This window comes from Rattus norvegicus, chromosome 13, assembly GCF_036323735.1.
Source record: "Rattus norvegicus strain BN/NHsdMcwi chromosome 13, GRCr8, whole genome shotgun sequence".
In the NCBI taxonomy this organism is placed as follows: domain Eukaryota; kingdom Metazoa; phylum Chordata; class Mammalia; order Rodentia; family Muridae; genus Rattus; species Rattus norvegicus.
In genome coordinates this window covers 47593970-47620530 of record NC_086031.1, presented here as the reverse complement: position 1 = coordinate 47620530, position 26561 = coordinate 47593970, and the positions used below count along the sequence as shown (strand labels likewise).

Genomic DNA, 26561 nt, shown 5'->3' with positions numbered 1-26561 from the left:
AAAAAAGGTTTCATCCAGGTTTCTGTTATTTATTATATTCATTGAATTGTGAAATATTCATATCAGTAAATACAGTATATATAAAATGACATTCTAGAGGCTGGAGAGATGGGTCAGTGGTTAAAAGCATTTCTTGCAGAAGACCCAGGTTCAATTCTTGGCACCCACATGTCTGCTCACAATTATCTATAATTCCAGTTCCTAGGGAGCCAATATCCTTTTCTGACTTCTGTGGGTATCTCTCTTGCACAAAGTACACAGACATACATGCAAGCAAAACATTCATACACATATAAATCTTTTTACAATGCCATTCTGTACTTTTAAAGTTTTTTTTTTTCGGGGTTGGGGATTTAGCTCAGTGGTAGAGCGCTTGCCTAGCAAGCGCAAGGCCCTGGGTTCGGTCCCCAGCTCCGAAAAAAAGAAAAGGAAAAAAAAAGGTTTTTTTTCATATTTTCTTTTGCTGTGTATCCTTGGTTGCTTTAGAACTCTGTAGACCAGGCTGTCCTGAAACTCAAAAATCTACCTGCTTCTGCCTTCTGAGAGCTGGGATTAACATCGTGCAACACCATGCCCAGCTATTTGAGAAATTGGAAACAAAACGACAAAGTTTTAAAATAAAATCCAGGAAGTTACCTGGCTTTAACAATTACATATTCATAGCCAATCTGTTTCATATTCACTTATTTTATATGTATGAGTGTTTGCCGTCATGTATGTATATGTAATACATGTGTCCTTGGTGGCAACAGTACCCTGTTAATAGAACTGGAGTCACTGTTGCAAGCCATCATGTGAGTCCAGGGAACCTAAGTTAGGTCCTCTGCAAGAGTGGTGAGGGTTCTCTCAAAGGCTCAACTGTCTTTCCAGCCCCTCTGCTAATCTTGTTGCTCTCTTCCCACACCATTGTCCCCTATATGGTCTCTCATGGTTGGGACCAGGGGAAGATAAACAGGTAGCTGGGCACAACTGAAGGAAACACTTCTTAGGGTTGTAGTTATACGTGTAAATTCTACTACAGCCTAGGTTGAGATTGAAGTAAATCTCAAGTCAAGCAGACCAGTGCTTGCTTTTTTCCATTAGTATGTCATTGGCTACCAATCCTGTCAGGTCACAAGATATAAAAAGAGCTCCTTCTGTCGATGCCCGCACCGACATGGCACCGAGAACTGGGCGTAAATCTGCAGGATTAAAAAAAAAAAAAACCCACACGGGCTGGAGAGATGGCTCAGTGGTTAAGAGCACTGGCTGCTCTTCCAGAGGTCCTGAGTTCAATTCCCAGCAACCACATGGTGGCTCATAACCATCTATAATGGGTGGGATCTGATGAGTTCTGAAGATACCTACAGTGTACTTACATAAATAAAATAATAAATTAAAAAAAGAATATTTATTTAAAAAAAACCACACATATGCAGGTCATTCGTGTTAAAAGAGAATTCCAAATCTGTAGCTTTATTCACCGAATATATACCCCAAGTTCACCAGGTGGAAAATTCCAGGAAGCACAGTGGGAAAACCCGGCTTAAGGCTTCAGGCACAAAAGACCAAACACATGCCTCAAATTTACTGGGAGAGATCCAGGAAGACCAGCCTGAGTCCCAGGAACAAAGACTGAGAACAAAAGACAGGAATGAATGGCCCAGGTGTACGCCCAGGCATGTGGCTACCAGGCCAGGGCGTTCCTTTGTTAGGAACAAAAGGTTTCTACTTGCATCAGCAGGGCTCAGCAGAGGTCAAAAACTGCAGGGGACCCAGGAGTGTCCGACAAATCCCCCTTTTTTATATTTTATTAAGCAGCGCCTGTCTTAGGACATTTTGGGGTGGCAACCTCTTTCCCGTCTCTGGAAAAACTCTGCCAGTCTCAGAATTTCCTGTCTTAGGTGAGGCTTGGTCCCAAAGAGTTGACCAAGTTGACCCTTTGGTTAACTGCTTCTCGTAAAGGCTGAGCCCGATTTGGGCAGAGGGTTTGCCTCCTACCAAGGAGAGCAACACCTGCTTAGTTGATGCCCAGGACTGGGAGTGCTGTTTGCGCATGTGAAGAGAAGCACAAAGCCAACTACTTCGGTGCCCTAGGGCCAAGACATGGAGGGCCATAACACCTTGGGCCATTGTCAAGCTGTTCCTGTTGATTTAAATTTAGAATTCTCAATTGTCAGCAACTACTCCAGAAAGTTTATCCACTGTGCTTGCCTTAACATCAGATTGGGGGAGGGCAATTCCAGACACTGCAGACACAGTGGCTGCAGCAGCAACGGCGGTTACAATAGCAGCGAAGATGCCAAAGTCTTTCCCATGACAGTTCAGGATTGGCCATCCTTCTCTGGAACAACTCGCAGGCAATGGAGCCATGCCTAAGATCTGCACAACCAGGGCAGAGTTCCCCAGTCTCCAGCAGCTTCACGCAGATGGCAGTCCTGCAAAGCCACAGACTGTGAAATGACAACACCAGTCACGGCAGCAACAGCCGCTGGGGGACTGAGGAGGGGCAGGGGTAATGTCTAGAGTCTGGTCTTCTCCACAAGTATGCAGCGGTGCATAGAGGGTGGGAGTGCAGACCATGGTTGGACGGGACATGCAGTGGCAGTAACAATGACTGCAGCAATATAATTTCCGTGACAACACAAAACGAGGGGGAATCCTCCGTCTTCCTCCAAGGGCACAGGAATGACTCCAGGGGCCTGAACCACAAGAGCTGGAATCTTTATGTTTCCAGCATCAGCATGTCTCACCAGCCACTCTGGCAGCTGGCACACTCCTGTAGCATCCTGTAGAAGAAACACAAACATTCCCTCTTCCCCATATAAAATACCTGAACTGGATCATGTCATGTGCCAATATGTGGATCCTTCCATGTCACCTAGGCATAAGCATGTCTACTTATAGGGTGCCATAAACACTCAGAGAGTTCCTTGGCATCTAAATTTTAAAATTTAAAATAAAAAGAGCATTATTTAAATAATTGTATGGCATACAGGGATATAACTCCCCCTTTTTATTTATTAAGATATTGTTTATAAGTCCTCGAGGATTAACACTATTATGTGATACAGGAAGAAACTGAGGACACTGAGGACTTGTATTTATAATTTGACTTCCATACCAAATTATTGTCTCCAGCATTATTGTTCTGGTGATATAAAGAATGAGATTGTTTGACTAATTGTTCCTATGTAAGGCCTATAATCTGCCTGGTAACATTGCCTTCCCTCACTAAGGGGTCTAGGCAATCTAGTCTGAGTTCTTAAATGGCCTATAAAGGAACAGTACATTCTCTGGAAGAGTGATTAGTTCTCTTAACCTCTGAACCATATCTACAATCCTATACAAGCTTTATTTACCTAAACATTAAACATTAATTAGAAATGCCAAGCCCTGTAAATATTGTCTAGGTTCAGCCTTACTTAGAAATACCTGAGCTGGCAGGGCGAGGCCGGAGTTGAGAGTGGGCAAATGGAGTCTTCCTCTTTTCGTGAAGGTGTTCTATCAACTTCATTACTATTTCCAAAAAGTTAGGTATGAGTCTATGGTTTTGTTTAGTCAGTTTCCTGAGCCAGAGCTCTAAAAGGACAGGGAGTGGTCAGACATTTACACTGAAATCATCACTCACTGATTTCATGCAGAAAACTTGCCTCCAATCAGTTGTATAGCATAAGTAACTGTAAAAATTTGAGGGCTAGCAATATCTAAAAAGGGAAAAAAATTAATGCAAACCATAAGTCACACATTGGCTATCAGCATAAGAATTGAAAGCTTGATTTTTCAACATTTAAAAAACAGCGGCTACAGCACGTAATTCAATAATCTGTGCTGAAGCAGGGGGAAACTCAAGAGAATAAACATCTAATCCAATTATATATGTTGCCTTCTCATTAGATGAACCATCTATAAATACAGTAAGTGTATTTTCTATGGGCTGCATGCACAAATTTACAGGATATACAAAAGCATGCATAGAGTAAAATTATCAATTTTGCCTGAAAAATTGTATATGTAATAGGTCAAATATCAGTATTTTGTAATAACCAATTTAATTGCTGTTTGGAATAAGGTATGTTTCACCAGGTTCCTTTTTAAAATACTTCCATGACTCTATCCTACAATTCTGTATTAACACAACAACAGCTTCATAACAGGGCATTAAAACTTTTACTTGAAGAAGAAAAGTGAGTCCACATTAATGGTCCCTTTTGCCAATGGACTACTGTAGGTACAAACAACCAACAATTGATCAGAGTCTATATAATTAATGTATCTGTTGTTGACACATAGCTTTCTCTGTTTTCTGCAAAGCTATTCTTCCCTCATCAGTTAATTGTCTAGAGGAATTAGGATTTGCATCTGCCTTGAGGATATCAAAGTCTTAAGTCCTCCATGGTAAGCTTAAGGTGAGGCTTAGCCAATTAATATATCTTTAGAAGCTTTAAAAATAATTCCAAATATTGAAAAGCAATACTGAATCTTTTCTGGAGCAACAGCTACTCCCCAAATATTAAAGCTCATGTGAGAGTAAAGGTTTGTAGTAAAAATTTCCATATACACTGAAAGATTCAAAGTCCTAACTTCTAACATTGAAGCAGTGACAAAATTACATAATATAGGGCTATTAGCCATTCCTTTGTAAAACCTTTTAATGATAACATTTCATGGCCTCTCTAAAATTATAAGCAAGCTCACTAAATGAAAACCTTTCACAATCGCCAGAATGTAAAGAATGGCATAAAAACAAATCTCTAAATCTATCTTGAAATGGCAGTTGGAGTAAGCAAACAGGCTGTAATGCTCTCACAAGTTCCATAAAAATCTCTATCTGTTTGATTTTTTCTTAATTACAAATTTGTGTGAGTTAGCCAATGTAACACTGGCAATCTTTAACCACAATCTATAAGTTCTCCTTGCAACACTAGAGCACAACCACAACTTTGGAAAGCAAAATTCAACCTCTAAACAATCTAGTCTCCAAAATCCAGTTTCTTCAAAACACCAAGTCTTTCCCTCATGTTGTGAAGTTTGACTGCCAATTCCTGCATATAAATGCATGATGGTGTGGTCTTCAATACCTCAACAAAGAGACATTGCCTGGTTTCTAGGATAAAATTCCATAAAAATATTATCCTAATTTAGACCTATTTCCCTGGGTTGGCTCATGCCACACATTGTCTACAATGACTCTATCCAAATTACCAGTTTTAAGTCAACTTTCTGTTACCAATGTTACAATTTTTTTTAACCATACCCAATAACTTAAAAGCCAATAGTCGGGGCTGGGGATTTAGCTCAGTGGTAGAGCGCTTACCTAGGAAGCGCAAGGCCCTGGGTTCGGTCCCCAGCTCCGAAAAAAAGAACCAAAAAAAAAAAAATGCCAAAAGCCAATAGTCTATAACCAGGGCATATAGAGCACATTTATACATTTAAAACCAATCAGGAACAAAAATGAAGTGGCTACACATATCTTTAATATTTAGACCAAACACCATTTTTACTTTTTCTAGCTGTAATTTTAAGAGAAGCATCTTGTCACCTGCTAAATCCAGTAATAAGTCATGGATTTTTCTAAGAGAAACAGCCATCAGCTCCCTTACCATAGAAGCTGAGGAGCTGCTGGCACCTTTAAGATCAGCTCGTGTAGAGGCTCAGCCCCTGGGAGCTTCTCCAGCTGACCTAGACTCCTAGCTACAGGTGCAGGGCTCCAAAGGCCGATTGAAATTTTTTTTTTATTTGCTCCTTTTTTGAAATGAGTTAAAACCAAATTAAGTCGTGATTGACCAGCAGATAAAGTTTTTACCATTTTTTATTTTGAACATGAAACATAAAACATTTAAGCAACCATAAACAAAAACCACAGACATAAACTGACAAACATGGATAGCTTGGTGCACCAAGGACAGACAATAGACATAGAGGGAAAGAACTAGATGGTGTCCCACCTAAGGGACACAGATATACTACCTATGGAACCCAGAACCAGAAATAAGCATTTCTCCAATAGGAGCCAGCAAAGAGGCAGGACGTCTCCTGCCTTCCTTCTGTCCCTAGGAGAGCTCTGAAAAAGTTTAAGCTCATTTTCCTTCTCTTTCTCCAAAGCATCTGTGGAGAGTCTGGGAAAACTGTTTTTCTCAAACCCATTCTCTTTCATGTCTAGGGTGTAAACTATCTCTAGTCAGGGTCCAAAGACTAAAATATAACTCTAAAAGAACACATACGCAAAAATACTTTACCATTACCTTGTCCCTCCACCCCCCACCTTTTTTTTTAAACAAGTTTTACTCATGCTAGCCCAAATCACCGAGGCCTTTTCTAGTCCATCTTACCCCAATACGTCCCTCCTTCTTTGCTGGCCGGCTTCCCGGGACGACCTGTCAGAAAACCTTCTCTTTCCCGGTCTCGGTGGGACCTCCGTTTGTCGATGCCGGCACTGACACAGCACCAAGAACTGGGCCTAAGTCTGCGGGATTAAAAAACCATACATATGCAGGTCATTCATGTTAAGAGAGACTTCCAAATCTGTAGCTTTATTCTCCGAATATATACCCCAAGTTCACCAGGTGGAAAATTCCAGGAAGCACAGTGGGAAAATTGGGCTTAAGGCTTCAGGAACAAAAGACCAAACACATGCCCCAAATTTACTGGGGAGAAATCCAGAAGGACCAGCTTAAATCCCAGGAACAAAGACTGAGAACAAAAGAAAGGAATGAATGGACCATTGCCCAGGTGTGTGGCTACCGGGCCAGGGCGTTCCTTTGTTAGGAACAAAAGGTTTCTACATGCATCAGCAGGGCTCAGTAGAGGTCAAACACGGCAGGGGACCCAAGAGGGTCGACATCCTTCAACCTTGATTACAGATGCACTGTATTACAATCTGTGGAATAATTTATTCCTTATAGACTGACAGATTGATTTCCTGTCTATATTTCCAATGATGGTACAATAATCATATTATAGCAGGCTTAAGTTTATTTGAGGATGGGGAGAAGAGATGAGATCAAAGCCAAGGCCACATATAGGATTGTTAGTCAAACATTACCAGAGAGCTAAACCCAGGCTTAAAAGTCGAACAAAGGGGTTGGGAATTTAGCTCAGTGGTAGAGCGCAAGGCCCTGGGTTCGGTCCCCAGCTCTGAAAAAAAGAAAAAGAAAAAAAAAAAAGTCGAACAAAGAAACCTCCGAAGAAATAAATAAATAAATAGGATGTACTGGAATTTAAAATTTAAATTACTAGAGTTTATATTAACACAAATTCCAAATGTGATTTAAAAAACAAATCGATAATCTAGGTGCTAGAGAGATGGCTCAGAAGTCAAGAGCACGGGCTGGAGAGATGGCTCAGTGGTTAAGAGCACTGACTGCTCTCCCAGAGGTCCTGGGTTCAATTCCCAGCAACCACATGGTGGCTCACAACCCTCTGTAATGAGATCTGGTGCCCTCTTCTGGTGTGTCTGAAGACAGCTACAGTGTACCTATATATAATAACTAGATAAATCTTAAACGAAAAATCAAGAGCACTGACTCCTTTTCCAGAGGACCTGGCTTTGATTCCAGGCATTTAAATAGTGGTTCACAATCATCTGTAGCTTCAGTTCTAGGAAATCCAGTGCCCTTTTCTGGCTTCAACAGGCACTAAGCATACATGTAGCACACACACCTACATGCAAAAATACCCCTACACATAAAATGCAAACAATAATGTTTTGCCAATCGATTGTGGGGTACACCTTTAATCCCAGCACTTGGGGGGCAAAGGCAGGCGGATCTCTGAGTCTGAGGTCAGCCTGGTCTGTCTACAGAGTCCAGAATAGCCATGGCGACACAGAGAAACCCTTCTAAAGAACAAAACCAAACAATCAAGAATGAAAAACAGTAATGTTTTAAAATCGGATAATCTGATTCTAAAGTTGATATTTAAAAAAGGAAAATCTACTTACTTCCCACCAAAGCTAGGATACATACAGTAGTGACACTGTAGTGACACTAGGTCATAAGTAAATATGAGATGACTGGACAAATACAAACCATACAAAATTGACCAGCCCCAAACATTGTCCACTGTCCTCTACCCAGGCTACAACACCCCATTTGTACTTACATGTGTTCCCATTCATGTACAGATAAGTTTTGTTTTTGTTTTTGTTTTTTTTTTTTTTCAGCTTTTGTGTATCTGCGACTGTCCTGAAACCTGCTTTGTAGACCAGGGTGGCCTCAGACTCAGAGATTCGCCTGTCTCTGTCTCCCAAGTACTGGGATCAAAGATGTGCCACCATGCCTGACAAGTATAAGGCTTTTAATGTCTGACACATGTGTGGAGGTCAGAGGACGACTTTCAGGAGTTGGTTCTTTCCTTCCACCTTTATGTAGAATCCAGGGACTGAACTCCTGACACCAGGTTTCATAGCTCATGCCTTTTCCTGCTGAGCCATCTTGCTGGCCCTGCAAAATCATTTTGTTTTAACGAAAAAGAAATCAGGGCTGGAGAGATGGCTCAGCGGTTAAGAACACTGACTGCTCTTCCAGAGGTCCTGAGTTCAATTCCCAGCAACCACATGGTGGCTCACAACCATCCGTGATGGGATCTGATGCCCTCTTCCGGTGTGTCTGAAGACAGAGACAGTGTACTCAATATAAATAAATAAATAAATCTTAAGAAGAAAAAAGAAATCATATACGACATTTCTGACGAGTTGTAGAACCGCTTACATATATCGTTTATAGGATTCAACTCACCAAAGTTTAAAAATCAGAAAATGCATAGGCAAGTACTGAAGTAGTTAGGGATCTTTGCATTTGAGATAGAGTGGGTCTATGTGGGCTCTTTCCAGGCTGCCTCTGAGGGCAGTAGATTGCTTACGTTTGGAGTGTGATATGTTCTTTTTAAAGACATAATTTCAATTCCCCCATGTAAAAAAAAAATTAAGTGTAGGGAGCCGTATTGGATTTGGGCCTGGCCGTTTTGTGACTGTATAGCTCAAAGTAGCTACGTGACTCTTGGCTGCATGGCCACACATACTCCTCTAAGATGACTGTCATAAAGCCTCGAGATTGTGGGACAAAAGCCTCTCCCATGAATTTACGGCACAGGAAGATAACATCCACGGGATGCTTCAGCCCAAGCAAATATCAGTTATCTCCTGAGTCAACACCCGGTGTCTCCACTGCCTGACCTCATCGTCTACCGCCTGACCTCTTTGCCTCCAGCTATCACTGCCTATACCCTCGTCTCCCCTCCATCCTTCGTGTTTCACAAAGGTCACTCCCCCTACCTGAAAGCCTTAAACGCTGTAACGTTCATCCCAATAAATGAGACCTTGACAATGGAATCTTGCTTGGTCTCTTTCTTCTCTCGCCCCCCATTGGCCCAAGGGTAGCGCCCCTTCGGAACCCTGAATAACTGGACCCGCTGGACGGGTCAATTAAGTTTCTTTTTGTAGCTTAAAAATAGCTTTTATCCAGGTGTGGTGGCACATGCCTTTTGACTCAGCACTCTGGCGGGAGAGGAAGGTGGATCTTTGTGAGTTCAGGCCAGCCTGGTCTACGCTGTAGCAAGTTCCAGGACAGCCATGGCTACAAAATGAGACCCTGTCTTTAAAAAATAAAAAATGAAAGCTTTCATCATAATACTTTTCTAAGATTGGAGTTCCTGTTATTCTCATCTGAAGAAGACCTTAGGTTCTGTTGTTTGACTTAAGTGTTATCTTTTAAAGTGCCAGCCCCCTTATATACCATCCAAAAGCCTTTCAAGTCTGAGCTTCCTTATCAGAAAGAGAATATTTAAATAAATGCTAAATATCAAACATTATAAAATATTAGATAATGTTTGAACCAGGCCAGAAGCCCCGTCATAACAGAAAACTGAGTAGGCTTGCCTACTAATGTAGGGACATTTAATCAGTCCCTTTTCTTGCTAGTTGCGTTATGGGGTGGGGGTCTCTAACAGAGACCAGGCTTTAACATACACACACATCCGGATGGCTCCTGACTTACAATTCTTCATCCTAAAGATGGTGCGAAAGCAATATGAATTCCATAAAACTCAAGACTTTGCATTTCAAATTTTGATCCTTTCCCTGGTAAGCTGCTCCAGATACTTTCTGGTGAGGTGGGGGCAGCTGCAGCTTCGAGAAAGGCTGATTTGTGGTGTTGGTGTCGAGTAGGCTAGGCATAGACATTTTCCCCCATTTTATGTGTGCATGTCTGTGTATATGCACATCTGCATGTGGAGTCTGAAGGATGTCATCAAGTGTCCTTCTGAGCCACTCCTCATCATATCCTTTGAGTCAGGGACTCTCATTGAACTTGACGATGGAGCTAGAGGAGTTGGCCATCACGCCCAGGTGTCCTCCTGTCTCTGCAATCCCAGTGCTGGAATTACAGGCACGTCATTTTGTGTAGGTGTTGGTGACTGACCTCATGTCCCACCTACTGAATCATCTCCCCTGGATCGTAGGTATTTGTATTAAATGCATTTATTTATTTATTTATTTATTTATTTATTTATTTATTGACTTACATTTCCAACTTTTGAAACAAGGCCTCATGTAGCTTAGACAGATCTGGAATGTACTATTTAGCAGACGGCCTTAAGCTAATACTCTTGCTTGAGCCTTCCACAAGCTGAGATTACAGTGAGTGCAAATTCCGTACAGTTCAAGGAATATTTGTGCACTACTGCCTCCTTGAATCTTCACACACACACACACCCCTTGCCGGATGGAGATGGTGAGGCCTAGTCACTTATTATCAGTGGTCACACAACTAAGAGGAATTTTGAGCCCAACAAGCCAATCAGTTGGATTGCCATCTTGGGTTACCAGCTCAACAGTAACTCTCCATAAAGGTGATGAGGGTTGAATCTGTTATTGAGCAAACCACAGCTACATCACTGCTTTGGGCATGACAATCCAGACGCTCTGGGGCCCAAAACGAATAAGGGAAGTCTGCAGATGGTTTTGGACAATATGCCGCCCGCCTGGAGGCCACCAGACCTAAAATCCAGAGCAATTCTCAGAATAGCACCTAAGCAGAGGCAAACCTCTCAGTACAGGCGCCTGGCCGAAGCCCTGAGCGCCTTCAGCCTACCTCCAGGTGGCGCTGTAGGACAGACCTCGGTTTCAAAGAGCGGTGGACTCGGAAGGCGGCCGGCGGAGGCTATAAGCATAGAGAAAAAGCGGCTCCGTGGCTAGAGAGGCGTTTCCTAGCCACTGGCCCGCCGACGACTACAGGCACTTCCGTTTCCAGGTCTTGCTTCCGGAAGTCGCTTGCTGAGGCGGTCTTCCTATTCGTGTGGTCTTTGTGACTTCCACCATGGCGTACCGCGGCCAGGGCCAGAAGGTGCAGAAGGTGATGGTGCAGCCCATCGTATCCTCCGCGGCGTGAACTCTGGGCTTTGGGTCCGTAGGCGCTGTGAGCGTGGGCGGGGAACAGGGCAACCTGGTACGGGCCGCTTCCCGTGAGGCCCCGGGGCGTACTGAGGAGGCCGGAAAGCGCGCGGAGTTGAAGGGCCGCGGGAGGCGGGCTCGGGTGTACTGTGGCGGGCATGCGGTACGGAATGGAAGTGGGGTCGACAGAATAGGAGAAGAGGATGTGGGTCATCAGGAAGTTTTGAGAAACGAGGCCGGTGGGGAGGGAGTGCCTTTCGAGTTTCTAGTGCATCCCGAGTGCTTGCTGCAGATGGACACTAGTGCTTGCGTGTGTAGCCCGGCCTGGCCTTAGGGCGCTGGAGAGTCAGACAAGATTGGGAGCAGAGTAACTACTGTTTGTATGTTTTCCTTGATCGCTGTGGTACACAGAACCTTATCTTCAGATACTTGCAAAATGTACGTAAGTTACTTGTTTCCTTATTGTTATTGAAATGAAGGTTGGGCCTATTTGATTATTTGTATCAACTTCTCTGATCCTAGTGCTTAGACTTAAAAATTGAGGGTTGGGGGCACCACAGTTGAGGATAAGGTCCCAGGGAAAGCGCTAATTAATAAAATGGTGTATGTCCATGCCTAATTTAAGCATGCACACAGTTACCATTATTCTCCAAGAACAAAATCATTGATTTCATAGAATTTGTCATCGGAGTTAGCAGTGACAGGTGTATATTGCTTTTTCCTTAGTAGCACTTAAAATGGAGAGAAGACACAAAAAAGGTGGGGGGTGTGGTGGTGGGGGAGTTAGATACAAAGAAACTAGTGGCAAATGGTCTTCTTTGGGGAGATTTTCACGGTATTTTTAGAGTGTTACAACACAAATGAAAAACAGTTTTAAGCGATTGTAATTTTTAATCGTCAGATTTGCTTTGTGCTGTCCTGTGACCAGTTTAAACTGTAAATGTATTCATGCCAGAAGCAAAAATAAATTTTCAGAGTAGGAAAATTTGTTTGAACAGCCCAGTTGGAGCATTTGTTAAATGTTTCTCAGCAGATTCACCAGAGTTGCTAGCTCTTAGATGTAGACTAACTATTTCTAACTTTTGGCTTATATTCATTGGCATTTTTAAGGTAAGTCATTTATTGTGGAGTCAAAGTAATGGGGTGGGATCTGTTTACTGTTTCTAAAACCGTTATTTTTATTTCAGAGATCTCGAATTCAGGTGTGGCTGTATGAACAAGTGAATATGCGGATAGAGGGTTGTATTATTGTGAGTATCCAGGCTATTTTTCCTCTGGATGTTATCAGAAAAAGACATCTCAGAAGATGGCCAGAAAGAGCAATATATACAAGGAGTCAAGGACCCAACTCAAGAAAGCTCTTCAGAACTTGAGTTTTATTTATTTAGCCTCCTCTCCTTGCTTTGGTTGATAGGGTTAGATAGTACTTTTTTTTTTTTCCTTTTTTTCGGAGCTGGGGACCGAACCCAGGGCCTTGTGCTTGCTAGGCAAGCGCTCTACCTCTGAGCTAAATCCCCAACCCCAGATAGTACTTTTCTTAAAGGGAAGAAAGAGTTAAACTTTTAAGAAGAGCTTAGTTTGTGAGGAGAAGGAACAAAAAAATCAAAATGAGAGGGGGATGGGGAGTGCTAGAGGACGGTGATTCTGGATTAGATAATCCCTGAAGAGAACTGGTAGGGTTAGATGAGACTTCAGCTTTTTGTTTGGTGCTAGGGATCAAACCCGGGTTTTGTGGATACCAAGCACCTGCTCTACCACACAGCTACAATCTCAATAGGTTTTTGTTGTTATTTTAGATTTATTTGTCTGAGTGTTTTGCCTGTGTGTGTTTAGTGCCCAAACAAGTCAGAAGTTGTCGGCTCACCTGAAGATGGGTGGTTCTTAGCCTCCGTGTGGGTGCTGGGAACCAAACCTGGGTTCTTTGCAAGAGCAGCAAGGACTCTTAACCACCGCACCATCTCTCCAATCTCTGTTGTTTCTTTGTGTGAGGCAGTCTTATAAGAGAGACTTAACACATGCAAATCCTCTTGTCTGACCTTCTACAATGTTAAGATTGTGGAAACTTTAAAAAAAAAATTCTTTTTAAAGCTTTATTTATTTTTATGTGTGTTGGTGTTCTGCCTGCCATTATTTGTGTGAGGGTGCCAGATCCCCTGAAACTGGCGTTATCAACAGATTGTGAGCCGCCATGTGGATGCCAGGAATTGAATCTGGGTCCTCTGGAAGAGCAGCCAGTGTTCTTAACCACTGAACTATCCATTGTTAATTTGGAGGCAAGAGATTGCTGTGTAGCCCAGTAAGGCCTTGAACTTTTGATCCTACCTCAGCCTCCTGAGGTTTATAGACATGTGTTACCCATGTTCAGCCTCACTTTTTTTTTTTTTTTTTTTGACAGTGGTGGTAGAGGAGTTTTATACATATTCATGTGTGTGGGTATATATGCAAGAGGTATCTTTTATTGCTCTCTGCTTTTTTGAGACAAGATCTCATGGAGCCTAGAACTCATGAACTTGAGAAGACTAGTTGGCCAGCACTAGGTATAGCTGTATACCACTGTGCCCTGCTTTGTTTGAGTGGTAGAGATTCAAACTCATGATTGCATGTACAATTGAAGTGTCTCTCAAGTACAAGTACTTGATATCTTGTAGATACCAAGAGTGTCTATCAATAATCTCCTAGCAGTTGGTGAGCAAGCACAGTAGTTAGTGGAAGTCGTGTTTGTGAGGAACATGGGAGAGCAGTGGCAGAAGGTAGTCTGTGAGTGCACATACTGGATTGGGTAGTGTCCAGCAGGCTTACCTGGTGAATGTTTTCCTCTAAGAGGTTGAAGTATTTTGGATCTCATTCTAGCTTTCTTTGTTATTTAAAAAGAGGTAGACTGGGATGCAGCTTAGTAGTAAGCCACTTGCCTAATGTGTAGAAGACCCTGGGTTAATCCTCAAACACCATCTCTGCCCAAAAAAATATTGAAAATGCCCCAAGAATTGGGCATGTCACATTTGACCAGGCGTGGTGGCACACACCTGTAGTCTCAACACTTGGAATGGAGAGAGATAGGAGGATTAGGAGTTTGAGGCTTTCCTTGACTGTATGGGAAGTTTGGGGCCAACTTAGGCCACATAAGACACTGTCTCGGAAATAAGGGGCTCAGCAGATAAAAGCATTTACTATTCTCGCAGAGGACCAAGTTCAGTTCCCAGTGTACACCTTCGATGGTCACAACTGCCTGTACTTCTGGCAGGTGGATTAGTGCCTCTGCCCTCCTTAAGCACCTATACTAAGGTGCACAGATGCATCCAGAAATAAACACACATGTAACAGAAACAAAATGAAAAACTTTAGAAATACAAATAAGTTAATAAGAAGATGCTTTAGGTGTTTGGGTTGACAAATCAGTGATAGCATAAAATTCTAAAATTAATTGGTATTTCTGAATCTAATTATTCTTTTAGAATGGTCTGATGCGATTTACTTGAAAATGATTGTCAATTGACTTTCCAGGGCTTTGATGAGTACATGAACCTCGTATTAGATGATGCAGAAGAAATTCATTCTAAAACAAAGTCAAGAAAACAACTGGGTAAGGATATAGTTGGCTTTACAGATTTCTGCTTATTTCACTGGCAGACTTGAAAGGCCTGTAGCTGAATTCATGTTTAAATTTATAAAGTTGTGTTTGAAGGAAAAAGCACACTTCCGAATTCATCTTCCTGCCACTTATTCTGTAACCCACTCCTTTTTTTTTTTTTTTTTGTTTTGTTTTATTTTGTTGATTGATAGGGTCTCATGTAGCCCAGGCTAGTCTCAGTCTTGCTAAGGATAACAAATTGAACCCCTGGCCTTCCTGCCTCCCCCTTCCAAATTCTAGGATCATAGGCATTGCAACCATGCCTGGCCAAGAATGTTAAATTTAATGGTTGTTACTCATGTTCACTTATATTTAACATTAAATAGAACTTGACACAGTTGAATACTTCCTTACAATACTTTGATCTCCTAGGTCTGTGACATGGTACATGAGTTGTTATTACTCATCTTTGGTTTTTTCTTTTCAGGTTTCTTTATATTCATCTTTTTTACCCAGCCATTAAATATTTGGGGCTGGGTTCTAGCTCACCTTTTTTTTTTTTTTTTTTTTTTTTTTTTCTTTTTTCTTTTTTTCGGAGCTGGGGACCAAACCAGGGCCTTGCGGTTGCTAGGCAAGCGCTCTACCACTGAGCTAAATCCCCAACCCCCTCACCTTTGACAGTCTTCCCCCTAGGCCAGCAGTTCTCCACCTTTGAGGGTTGAACAGTTGTTTACTTTACAATTCATAGCAGCAGCAAAATTATAGTTAGAAAGTAGCAATAAGAATAATTTATTGTTGGGGGTCACCACAACATGAGGAGCTATTATTAAGGAGTTGCAGCAATAGGAAGGTTGAGAACCACTGTTCTAGCCACTTACTACGATCGATCTGCACATTGACTTCTTTCTTTATGTGTAGCCCAGACCTCCTCTCTGAACCTGTTTAAGGTTCCACGTGAAATGTTTCCAAGGCAGCTTGTCAGAAGCCAGTGTCATTTCCTGCTTACATACTGGTTAGAGTGGGTTTGGTGTTCACTTCCTAACTGAACAGCAGTTTCCACTACGTTTGCTAAATTATGTAGCTCCCTTACCCGTTTTAAGTTGCTCTCCAGACGTAGCCATCTTTTTGAAATGTTTGAAATTTTCCATCGTCTGTTTTTCCTATGAGTCTGACATTGTTGCATCTGACCTTATCTCTGCTCATCTTGGGTTGCACTGTCCCACTTTCTGAGCAGATACCATGCTTGTCTTTCAATTTGATTTTTGTTTTTTCCTTTCTGGTTGTTTTTTAGTTTTTCAAGAAAGGGTTTCCCTGTAATAGTCTTGGCTGTTCTGGAACTCTCTGTAGACCAGTCTGGCCTCAAACTCACAGATCCCTGCCTCCCCAGAGTGCTGGGATTAAAGGTGTGTGCCACCATTGCTCAGCTCTTCTTCTAGTTCCTTAAACCTGCACATTGGCCCACTTCCTGTTTGAGGTAGGATCTCCCGGTTCAGCCCTGGCTGGTCTTAATGCTGAGGTCTTGCTTCATTTTCTGAATGACAGTGTTACAGGGCTACCACACCGACGTCGCACTTGATTCCACCAAATACTTCTGTTTATGTTGTTCACTGATCAGGCAGCTTTCTCTAAGAAACCCAAATTTAATTTGTTTTCACTTGGGATGGGAGAGCACACGATGTGCTATGTTGAGTTTGAAGTTAATATTTATTTTATCGTTGTCTCTTTGTTAGACTGCATGCTCCATAAGTGTATGAGTCATGTCCTCTCTGGTTCCTGTAAGTGCAGTAACTTATTAGTGCTTGACACATAAACTCAGAAAAGCCCAGGTAACAAGAAGACCCATGGTCTCATTAAGAGATATTTTACTGAGGTCATGTTATCTTTTGTTAGAATAGTCAGTGCTCACTGACACATTTATTAATGATGGAGTGCAGGTATCGCTTTCCCAAACCCTAATGACCAAGGTTGGATAGCTGAAAGTAGCTCCTAGGAAATGACACTGTGTTTATTTGCTTCTGAGGTGCTCTAACTCTAGCCCAGGCTGTCCAGTCTTACCTTAGCCTTCCAGTACTGGGATTGCAGGTGCCCACTATCCCACCCAGCGAGAACTCGCAGTCTGCAGATGGAACTGAGATGTACACTGACAGACACTCATTCCTAAACCTTCATATAAATTTATTGTCAGGAGATCCTTTTCACTAAAACAGTGCTTTTTGTTCTGTTGTCACTGAAAGCCCAGTAGACCTGGTGGAAACCTTCAAAATATGGACATTTGAAAATGTTCACATGTCTTTATAAGAGAAGTGTTTCAAAATACTATTCAAAACCAAATTCTGAGGCTAAAAGATAAGTATATGTCTCTCTGTGATTATTAACAGCTCTTGTAACACTTTTTTGTTGTTACAGGTCGGATCATGCTCAAAGGAGATAATATTACTCTGCTCCAAAGCGTTTCCAACTAGCAGTGGCCAAGCATGGGAGAGGTTGAGAAGGGGCTCAGGGGCTGCTGGTGACTACATTTACTCATCCTGTTTCACTTGTACATTCTCATTGGGGTAAAAATAAATGTGAGCTTGTTTTTGTTACAATTTTACATTGTTTGATTCTGGTGGTAAAACGCTTTTACCTAGTGTTGGTATTTTAAGGTTTCTGAGGGTTTCCAGTCCCCCTTGACATTTGCTTTTCTCAGCATGGATCTGCACATTCTTTTTTTTTTTTTTTTTTTTTGGAGCTGGGGACCAAACCCAGGGCCTTGCACTTCCTAGGCAAGCGCTTTACCACTGAGCTAAATCCCCAACCCCGGATCTGCACATTCTTGAGGCAAAGAGTAAGAATTCTGCCTGCGTAGGTTAAGCTGCTATGGTTGAGTGAAGGGGCTGGGGTATTAAAGATTTGTTTTTTACCAAAGATGTACTCAATCAGTTCTAAGTGCTTGGGACAGGGAGTGTAATTCAGCACTAAGCACTGTCTGTCACACACGAGGCCCTGGTGTGATCCCCAGCATTGCAGAAACAAACCCACTGCTGACTTCTGGGTACTACAACACTAGCATTTCTAAGTGCAGGAGGTTGAAGACATGCTTGTGGTTCCATTTGCTTAGCAATTTCTGAGTCACTGAAGACTTCGAGAATTTTATCATTAAGATCAGAATGTGGAAAACAGTATGGTATCCTGTGCCTGTATCCTAGCAGGAGAGTGGAGGGAATGGTGTGAAGGACTTGCGTCCAAGCTAGACGACAAGACTGGTTCAGGAGCAGACTAGGAGGAATGTTTGAGCAGGATACCTTTAAAGTACACTTAAGTTTAAAAAATTAATAGGAAACTATTGGGAATTGGTAGTTTGGGAAAGACCACAAACACTTGGTACATTAGTTGTTGGGTAAAATAATAGCATGCTGAAAAGGCTTGTCTATTCTTACCTTTAAAGATTTCCTTTCCTTCCCAAGTGATAATGCTGCTTGTTTGGTCTGCAGAATGTCTCAGTGGGTAGACATTTTCAAGCTTAGGACTAGAGTTAGGACGCAGAACCTAATGAAAGTTGGGTGCTTTGTTGTGGTCTGGCTGTAATAGAAATGGAACCTAGGAACAGCATCTGCAAGCTGAGGGTTAGTGATAGACTTCCCCAAGGTGTAAGGTCGGAGTGTGTGAGGAAGACATATTGTGTCAGTCATACACAAATGTGCCCCCCTCCCCAAACAAAACAAAACAAAACTTTGTTTCTTTGTGGGTTTGTTGTCTGGGTTTTTGTTTTGTTGAGTTAGAAGGGAGGGGGAGAGATTGTTGGTTTGTTTTCCATTATAGTTCTGGCCATCCTAGAACTCACTAGACCAGGCTGGCCTTGAACTCACAGATTCACCTGCCCCTGCCTCCCAAGTGCTGTAATTAAAGGTGTGAGCCACTGATATCTAGTGTCTTATTAAAGATTTTTTCAATGAGGATGTACATGCTCCTAACAGCAGAAATACTGAGGTCAGGACAGCTAAGAGTCAGTTCTTCATGTGAGATTCAGGGATTGAAGACCACTAATCAGACTTAAATTGTGTGTGTGTGTGTGTGTGTGTGTGTGTGTGTGTGTGTGTGTGTGTGTGTGTGTTTTGTGTGTGTTTTGTGTTTTGTGTTGGCGTCTGTTAGTCTGTGTATGTACATATGCATGTATACCAGTGCCATGGCCATGTGTGTAGGTCAGAAGACAACTTGATGAGTAGATTCTCTTCCTTGAGGTATGGAATCCAGATGTCTAGCTGAGGTTGTTGCTAACATCCAAGTGCCTTTGCCCAGGAAGCGATCTTGCTGGCCTCTTTTCTTTTTCAGTTTTCATGTGTGCACATGTGTGTGTATTTGTCTCTTGAGACTATCTACTAGTGCCCTTGGTGGGTGGGCGGACCCAGTTATGGTCTTTAAGATCTTCATGGTTGAGGGTAGCTCTTTTAGCCATTTTCCACCCAGCCACTGGCTCTTACATTTTTTCTCTTTTAGGTGCTGACTTTCTGGGTAATCCAGGCTGACCTTAGATTCATGATCCTGCCTCAGTCTGCCAAGTGCTGGGACTATAGCCATATACCAGTGTGACTGGCCGGCTCCTAGTTTGTTTTATTTTGGTTTGGAACAGGGTCTCATATAGTTCAATCTGGATTCAAATTCAATATTTAGGTCAGTGTACCTACCTTGAACACCGTATTTCTTGCTTCTACCTCCCAAGTGTTAGGATCGCCAGCATGGGCTATTTCTGGTTGTATGCAGTGCTGTGGATTAAACTGAGGTCCCCATGAATGTTGGGCAAGCACTCTACTAACTGAGCTACATGCCCGGGTTTTTGTGTGACTAAATACCTCCTTCCTTCCTCAGGATTTTCTTCTTTCTCTTTTTTTTAAAGTTAGCATTCAAAGTAAAACATTCATGGTGGCATTTCCATCCATACGTCATTGTATTCTGATTAGCCCCTCCCTTTCTTCTGTCTCTTATCCCCATCTGTCTGGATCCTTCCTTCCTCTAAATGGTCCACCTCCCTTTAGGTTTCCTCGATAGAACTTGTCTTCTGAGCCTACTGGATTTCTCTTAGTATAGCGATTGCCCATTTTATCTATTTCCTTGTCAGGGTGATGATTTTCTTATTTCTACAGATGAATGGGATTTGCTGTATATTCCATGCTCTCTTACTTCATTCATGGTAAGGGACATTTAGGCAAACTTGTGAAAAGTGTCACCGTCTCCAATATTGAGTCCGAGCCATATGACGTTTCTGTCTTTACTGTTTTGAGAAAGCTCCATGCTGACTTTAGTGATGGCTATATAGCCAGGTTTATAGCCTGAGCACAGCCGTACGAGGCAAGTCTCTCTCTAGCACCTTCACCGGTATTCGGTAACTTTTTTCTTTTTTGATGGTAGTTGTTTGATTGGGGTGAGGTGGAATTTAGATTGACGTGTGTGAGAGAGTGTTCCACATGGGAGTTCTAGGTCCTCATCTTCCACTTAGTTTCAGAGATTGTCCACCTAAATGTGACAAGCTGGCTGGCCCATGAGCTTCCAGGGGATCACTTGTCTCCATGTCTAATCTCAGAAGTACTGAGCTTACAAACGTACTCCCCTGCCTGCCATTATGTCAGTCTGGGATCAAACTCGTGTTCTCATGCTGTGGTAATGAGAGCCTAGCCCTAGATCCTCAAATCAGCCCCTTTCTATCTCTCTTTTTCTGTGTGTCTGTCTTTCTGTCTGTCTCTGTCTTTCTCACACAGGGTTTCTCTGTGTTAGCAATTCTGTCTGTCCTGGAACTCACTATGTAGACCAGGCCAGCCTTGAAAGGTGAGTACCACCACTGCTCAGGCTCCTCAAATCTTTTTTTTTTCTCTCTCTCTTTTTTTTTTTTTCCTCAAATCACTTAATTTGCATTTCTGTTGGCTAAGGATGTTCAATACTTTGTCAGGAATTGGTGATTTTTGAAAACTGCAGTTTACTTGTCCAATTCTTCATTAGATGGTTTGGTTTGGGTATTTACACTTCCTTAAGTTCTCCATAGACTCTGTATACGTATGTGGAGATCAGGAGACAACTTGTGGGAATCTGTTCTCTCCTTCCGTAATTTGGGTTCCAAGTATGCAATTCAGGTCATCAGTATTGGTGGTGAGCATCCTGACCCACCAAACTGTCTCTCTGGCCCCAAGAGATCTGGTGCTATTTGTCTTTGTGACTAAGTCCACATTTCCCCTTCAGCTTTCAAAGTCATAGCTTTGCCTTTTAGCTTTTAGTATCTTGACTCCACTCTGGGTGTGTGTGTGTGTGTGTGTGTGTGTGTGTGTGTGTGTGTGTGTGTGTGTGTGTGTGTGTTTGGAGGTTTTGTTTTGTTTTTTTCAAGACGAGTTTTTCTGTATAGCCCAGCTGTCCTGGAACTCACTCTGTAAACCAGGCTGACCAAGAACTCACAAAAGTCCACCGGCTTTTGCCTCCTAAATCCTGGGATTAAAGACGTGTGCCACCACTGCCTGATTGACTACTATGTTGTACATTTTCTAATCAGTCAAGCCTGTTTGGGGTTTCAAATACCTCTTAGATTGCAATGTCTGTTTTCCTTTAGATCTGGGAGGTTTTCTATGAGAATTCCATGAATAGAATCAATACCGTTAGCATTTCCACTCCTTGTGTATGTCATGGATTGCTCTATTGATCACAGTCCCAATAATTGGATGTTATGCTTCTGCCCATTTATTTGTTCTTTATTGGTGCACTTTGTGAGCCTTGTTCTGTCTTAGTTACTTTGTGAGCCTTGTTCTGTCTTAGTTATGGGTCCTGATACTGTGATAAAAATGACCTGATAAAGCAGCCTGAGGAAGGAAAGGGCTACTTTGGCAACTCTCAGTTTGAAATGCAGTCCTTTGTGGAGGGAAGTCAAGGCAGCAGGAGCTGGGAGCACTGCTCACACTGCAGTCAGGAGAGAATGGTGACTGCTGTTGCTCAGCTGACTTCCTTCTCCAGGACCCAAGGTGGGCGCAGGAAGGGCTGTTGGGGGTGATGGTGCCACCTTCCTTAAGGAGGGCCTTCTGCCATAACCCCTCACAGGCATGTCCACAGCAGGCATTGGTAACCTCATCTAAAGCACCTCAGACCTTATGGAGGCCTGTTTGCCAAGTGACTCCAGATCCCACTAGGTTGGGTGTTAGCCATCCCATTCTCCACACTGGCATTCTTCTGCTCAGTTGAGTTAATTGGTGATGCTGTGTTTTATGTGGTTCAGTGAAGGAGTTGTTGGGGTTTTTTAATTTATTTTTTATTTATCTGTTTTTCTTTTTTAAAGATGGGGTTTCTTGTAACACTGGCTGTCCTGTAGCTTAATCTGTAGACCATGTTGGCCTCAAACTCATAAAAATCTACCTGCCGGGGTTGGGGATTTGGCTCAGTGGTAGAGCGCTTACCTAGGAAGCGCAAGGTCCTGGGTTCGGTCCCCAGCCCCGGAAAAAAGAAAAAAGAAAAAAAATCTACCTGCCTTTTCCTCTCGAATGCTGAATTTAAAGGCTTGGGCCACCACCCCTAGTCTTGAGCAGTTTATTCTGGGAGGCTTAACCCTTACTACGACTCAGTGGGAAGGAAACACTGGAAACTACACCAGCATCAACCCATACAAGATCTAAATTCCACTCAGGTCAGTTATACTCCTTATTACATCACATAAAACTATGCTAATGGAGCTACATGCCCAGGGTTTTGTGTGACTACCTCCTTCCTTCCTCAGGATTTTCTTCTTTCTCTTTTTTTAAAGTTAGCATATTCTCTCTCTCTCTCTCTCTCTCTCTCTCTCTCTTTAAAGTAAGATGGCTGTGGGATGTTAAAACACTTGGGGAAGTGTAGAAATAGGGATGACTGAAATGAAGGAAGCAGGCTGGGAAGAGGGAAATACAAGCAAAGCAAGGAAATGCTTTGAAATCTGGTGAAACAAGTGCATGTGTAATAGGGAGGGGAGAGTAAAGAGCAAGAGACAGAATAAGCAAGCAGATTCCCCAATAATGCAAAAATTGATAAACATGAGAAGGGAAATAAGGAAGTTACTAAGGTAACCAATATATAGAGGATGAGGGGAAGGAGAAGGCAAGAGAAGGACACTAAGAAAAAAACTCCCAGAAAGCAAGTATAGGGAGCTGAATGGTGATGGTGGTACGCCCCTCATCTACCCCAGCACTCAAGGCAGAGGCAGGCATTCTCTGAGTCTGAGGACAGCCAGGGATACACAGCCCCTGTCCTGAAGAAAAAGACAAAACATACAAAGAATACTAGAGAAAAACCTGAAGAACAAGAAATTGGAAAGCTGGGCTGGAGAGAGGGCTCTGGTTAAGAGCACCGGCTACTCTTCCAGGGGTTCAGAGTTCAAATCCCAGCAACCACATGGTGGCTTACAACCATCTGTAATGGGATCTGATGCCCTCTTCTGGTGTGTCTGAAAACACTACAGTGTACTTGTATATAATAAATAAATCTTAAAAATAAAACTCTGCTTTAAAAATAGTCATAGAGCAGTAAAGTAGAAGTGCTGTTGAGAGAGGGGGGCTGGTGAGGTGGCTCAGCGTATGAGGGTGTTTGTTGACAAACACGATTCTCTGAGTAACCCCCAGGGCCCATGGAAGAGAACCAACTCCTGGAAGTTGTCTTCTGACTTCTACACAAATGCTATAGCACATGTACACAAAAATATAACTTTGAGGGGTCACAAGGGCAAAGAAGTATTTGGGATAGCTTCCTCCTGAGTCTTTGACCTCCCTGTATGGTCTTACAGGCTTGTCCCAGTTGTCTCAGCTCAGGACAAGATGGTGCCTGACTGCTGCCTCAGTCCACAGCTGCTCGTGAAATCACGAGCCCCAGAGGAATCACTGCTCCACCACAATCTGGATTGTCCTGAAACAAGGACTGCACATTTCTCCTGGCTTGCCTCAGGAGAGCAACTACTCCCCTCACCAGTCAGGGAGCTGTGCTTGGATGCTGTGTTTGCTTCTCCCTCTGTGCAGGCTGGTTTTATATGTCAACTTGACACTCAAGTTATCAGAGAAAGGAGCCTCCGTTGAGGAAATGCCTCTGTGAGACCCAGCTGTAAGGCATTTTCTCAATAGTGTGGGTGGTGCTGTCCCTGGGCTGATGGTCTTGGACTCTTAAGAAAGCAAGCTGAGCAAGTAACATCCCTCCATGGCCTCTGCATCAGCTCCTGCCTCCTGACCTGTGTGAGTTCCAGTCCTGACTTACTTTGGTGATGAACACAATGTGGAAGTGTAAGCAGAATAAACCCTTTCCTCCCCAACTTGAGTCTTGGTCATGATGTTTGTGCAGGAATACACTAAGGTTGCCGCCCCCCACCTCCCCAGCAGACATTTTTGCCCTTGTTTATTTTGTCATTAAATTGATGCAGTGTGTGTGGGTGGAGGGGTTATGTTCGTTACATCAGGGGACAACCTGAAGGGAATTGGTTCTCTTCATGGTGTGAGCAAGAATGGTGGTAAATAACCACTGAGCCATCCCCTGCCCTGGGTTTGGTTGTGCATTGCTCATCATTCATCTGCCCTGTCCTTTCTGCAACTATTTTACTTCTTTTGTGGACTCCTAAGTGCTTCCTCTTTGGATAGAGCCCTGCTTTTCCTGATTCCGATTGTCCCCTTCACAAGCTCACATAGGGAGACTAGCCCTCACAATTGGAAGTCTCCAGCTTTGTATAATTGTGATGGATGGAGGTTTTCTGGGCAAAGTTGAGCAAAGACTGAAACAGATTGATGAGCATGCAGAGTCTTCATTTACTTCAGGTTTGTTCCCCTTGTGTGGCCCAGGTGGCCTTAAGCCTTCTAAGTGCTGGGATTATGAACAGGTGCCACCTCACTCAGCCTACAGTTTTAGTATTGTTCTTGGTGGGTACTACAAGGCCAATCCTATGTTTGTATTTTGTGGTGCTGAGGATCAAACGCATGGCCTTGTGTATGCTACACAAGCATTCCACCACTGAGCAGTACTCCCAGCCCCACCCCCAGAGCCCATCCGAAATCCTGATAAAGGGGACAGTAGAGATGGGTGAAAGTCAACCAGGAAGTTCAGTTCCTGTACTGGCAAAGTGGCTCAGTAGGTAAGGGCACCTAGGCACCACCACCAAGCCTGACACTTGGTGGAGGGGAAGAATGAGCCAGAGTCCAATTGTCCCCTGACCTCTGTGTGTGACTAGCTTGGGCTCCCACGTACAGACACAATACACACCAAATAAGTTATAATAATGTTTTTTAAAGTAATTATTTTTTTGAGATGGAGATTTTTTAAAAGTGAATAAAATGACCCTGTCTGAGACAGGAGCGTTGTAATGACCATAAAAGTCGGCCTCTGGGACCGCCTTTAGCTACAGTGCTCTCCTTTCTAAATTCGTGCCCTTTGGTTATATTTTCAGTACACTGAGCACTTTTAACATGCCTGAGCTCGAAATTCATTAAGCCAGCTCTAGTAAAGAAAATAGCAGGCAGTAGAGGGAGTTAGAGCCATGGGACTGCTGATAAAAGACAGCCTGAAGCCCTTTCAGACCAGAGCTGAAGACCTCCCTGCAGTTTTCTTGGCACCGGAATAGCTGGGAAGGAGGATACAAACTGAAGCAGTATAATCCCTGAGAAAGCCTGCTGGCTGCTCCTTCCACTTCCCTGTGGCCTTTCTGACCCAGTTGCCCTGCGTAAGCAAAGACGCCTGCTGTGGCTCATTCTGAACGGACCGAGATGGCGAAGGTTCTATTTTTGACAGAGCAAACGATGATCTAGTGAGAAATAGGTACTCTTACAATTGAGCTCTGTATTTAGAAACCTCTGCCTGTTCCCTGCTCTGTGAAGCCTGTGGCGTTTGCCTTTTAACTTGGGCTTTTCCACAATCTGTAGCTCCTTTCTTCCAACCAGGATTTGTATTGCAAGGGGGCGTGGCTCTCCCTTCATTAAGGTTACTGAACTACTGGGAAGCGGCTCGTGTTGGCAGACCTTGGCATGTGGGCAATTATTTTTCTGGAATGGCTGTTTGTTTCAGAGAGGGTCTTGCTAGCCACCCACTAACTCTTGTAACATTCTTGAAGAGGGTGGTGGGAGGAGCTGGAGAGGCATGGTCTGAAAGAAAATTAAGTATGGATAGGAGCCTGACCTACCCATGGCAGGTAGAGGGAAGGAAACCTTAAAAAATCTTGGACTTCATATTCATGGCTGCCAACATCGAGTCACACCTGTCAGGTTAGGGGAAAGAATTCGTCTTGTTTGGATTGGGCTGTCGCTGGCCAAGAAGTGCAAAGGACAAATCTAATAGCCTCTCCTGGTAACTGGATGGCATGGAGACTTTTCCTTAGCTGTTGTCCCCTGTCACGTGATAAACACACACGATTCATGTGTTCTTCTCAAGAAATGCTTGGGACTTTAGCACACTTCTAAAGCTGCAAGAGGATAGGGTTTATTCATGCTTAGACGTTAACAAACAATTGACTCACAGTTGCTCTCTGCGAGTTTGAGGCCAGAGTAATGTCTCAGAAAGTTCCAGACCAGTCAGCAGGGATACACTGTGAGATACTGTCCTTATAAAAAGACAAAAGCCTTAGGCTCCTGCTCTCCTGTTCGGATTTGTGTCATTAATACCAGCCATACAAAAAGGGTTGGCACC

General features: G+C 43.1%; 1 protein-coding gene and 1 long non-coding RNA gene across 10 annotated transcripts; one reads left to right on the top strand and one right to left on the bottom strand.

Annotated features, from left to right (window-relative positions):
- Nucleotides 1–1422: 1422 nt before the first annotated feature.
- LOC134481497 (uncharacterized) lies at nucleotides 1423–11210 on the bottom strand. The gene is made up of 2 exons (XR_010057007.1): nucleotides 11070–11210; nucleotides 1423–6445 (listed from the first exon to the last, which is right to left on the bottom strand). It is a non-coding gene; the product is annotated as an uncharacterized LOC134481497 (long non-coding RNA).
- Snrpe (small nuclear ribonucleoprotein polypeptide E) lies at nucleotides 11141–24207 on the top strand. Of its 9 annotated transcripts, none has more exons than XM_063271937.1 (6): nucleotides 11212–11348; nucleotides 11780–11806; nucleotides 12556–12618; nucleotides 14870–14948; nucleotides 17343–17445; nucleotides 23692–24207. In XM_063271937.1, the coding sequence occupies exons 1-5, from the start codon at nucleotides 11295–11297 to the stop codon at nucleotides 17396–17398; spliced, it is 279 nt and encodes a 92-aa protein (XP_063128007.1). In that variant the 5' UTR covers nucleotides 11212–11294; the 3' UTR covers nucleotides 17399–17445; nucleotides 23692–24207. The 9 variants fall into 9 exon arrangements, with proteins under 9 accessions (XP_063128008.1, XP_063128011.1, XP_063128007.1 ...); XM_063271939.1 differs by having other exon boundaries at nucleotides 11231–11330; XM_063271938.1 differs by lacking the exon at nucleotides 23692–24207 and having other exon boundaries at nucleotides 11141–11330; nucleotides 17343–17524.
- The last annotated feature ends 2354 nt before the right edge of the window (nucleotides 24208–26561 follow it).

Bases quoted from the DNA above. Each gene is read 5' to 3' on its own strand.
- Snrpe (XM_063271936.1), top strand. From the start codon at position 11,295: ATGGCGTACCGCGGCCAGGGCCAGAAGGTGCAGAAGGTGATGGTGCAG. The intron at 11,807-12,555 runs GTACGTAAGTTA...TTTTTATTTCAG, and splicing joins TCTTCAGATACTTGCAAAAT to AGATCTCGAATTCAGGTGTG. The intron at 12,619-17,342 runs GTGAGTATCCAG...TTGTTGTTACAG, and splicing joins GGATAGAGGGTTGTATTATT to GTCGGATCATGCTCAAAGGA.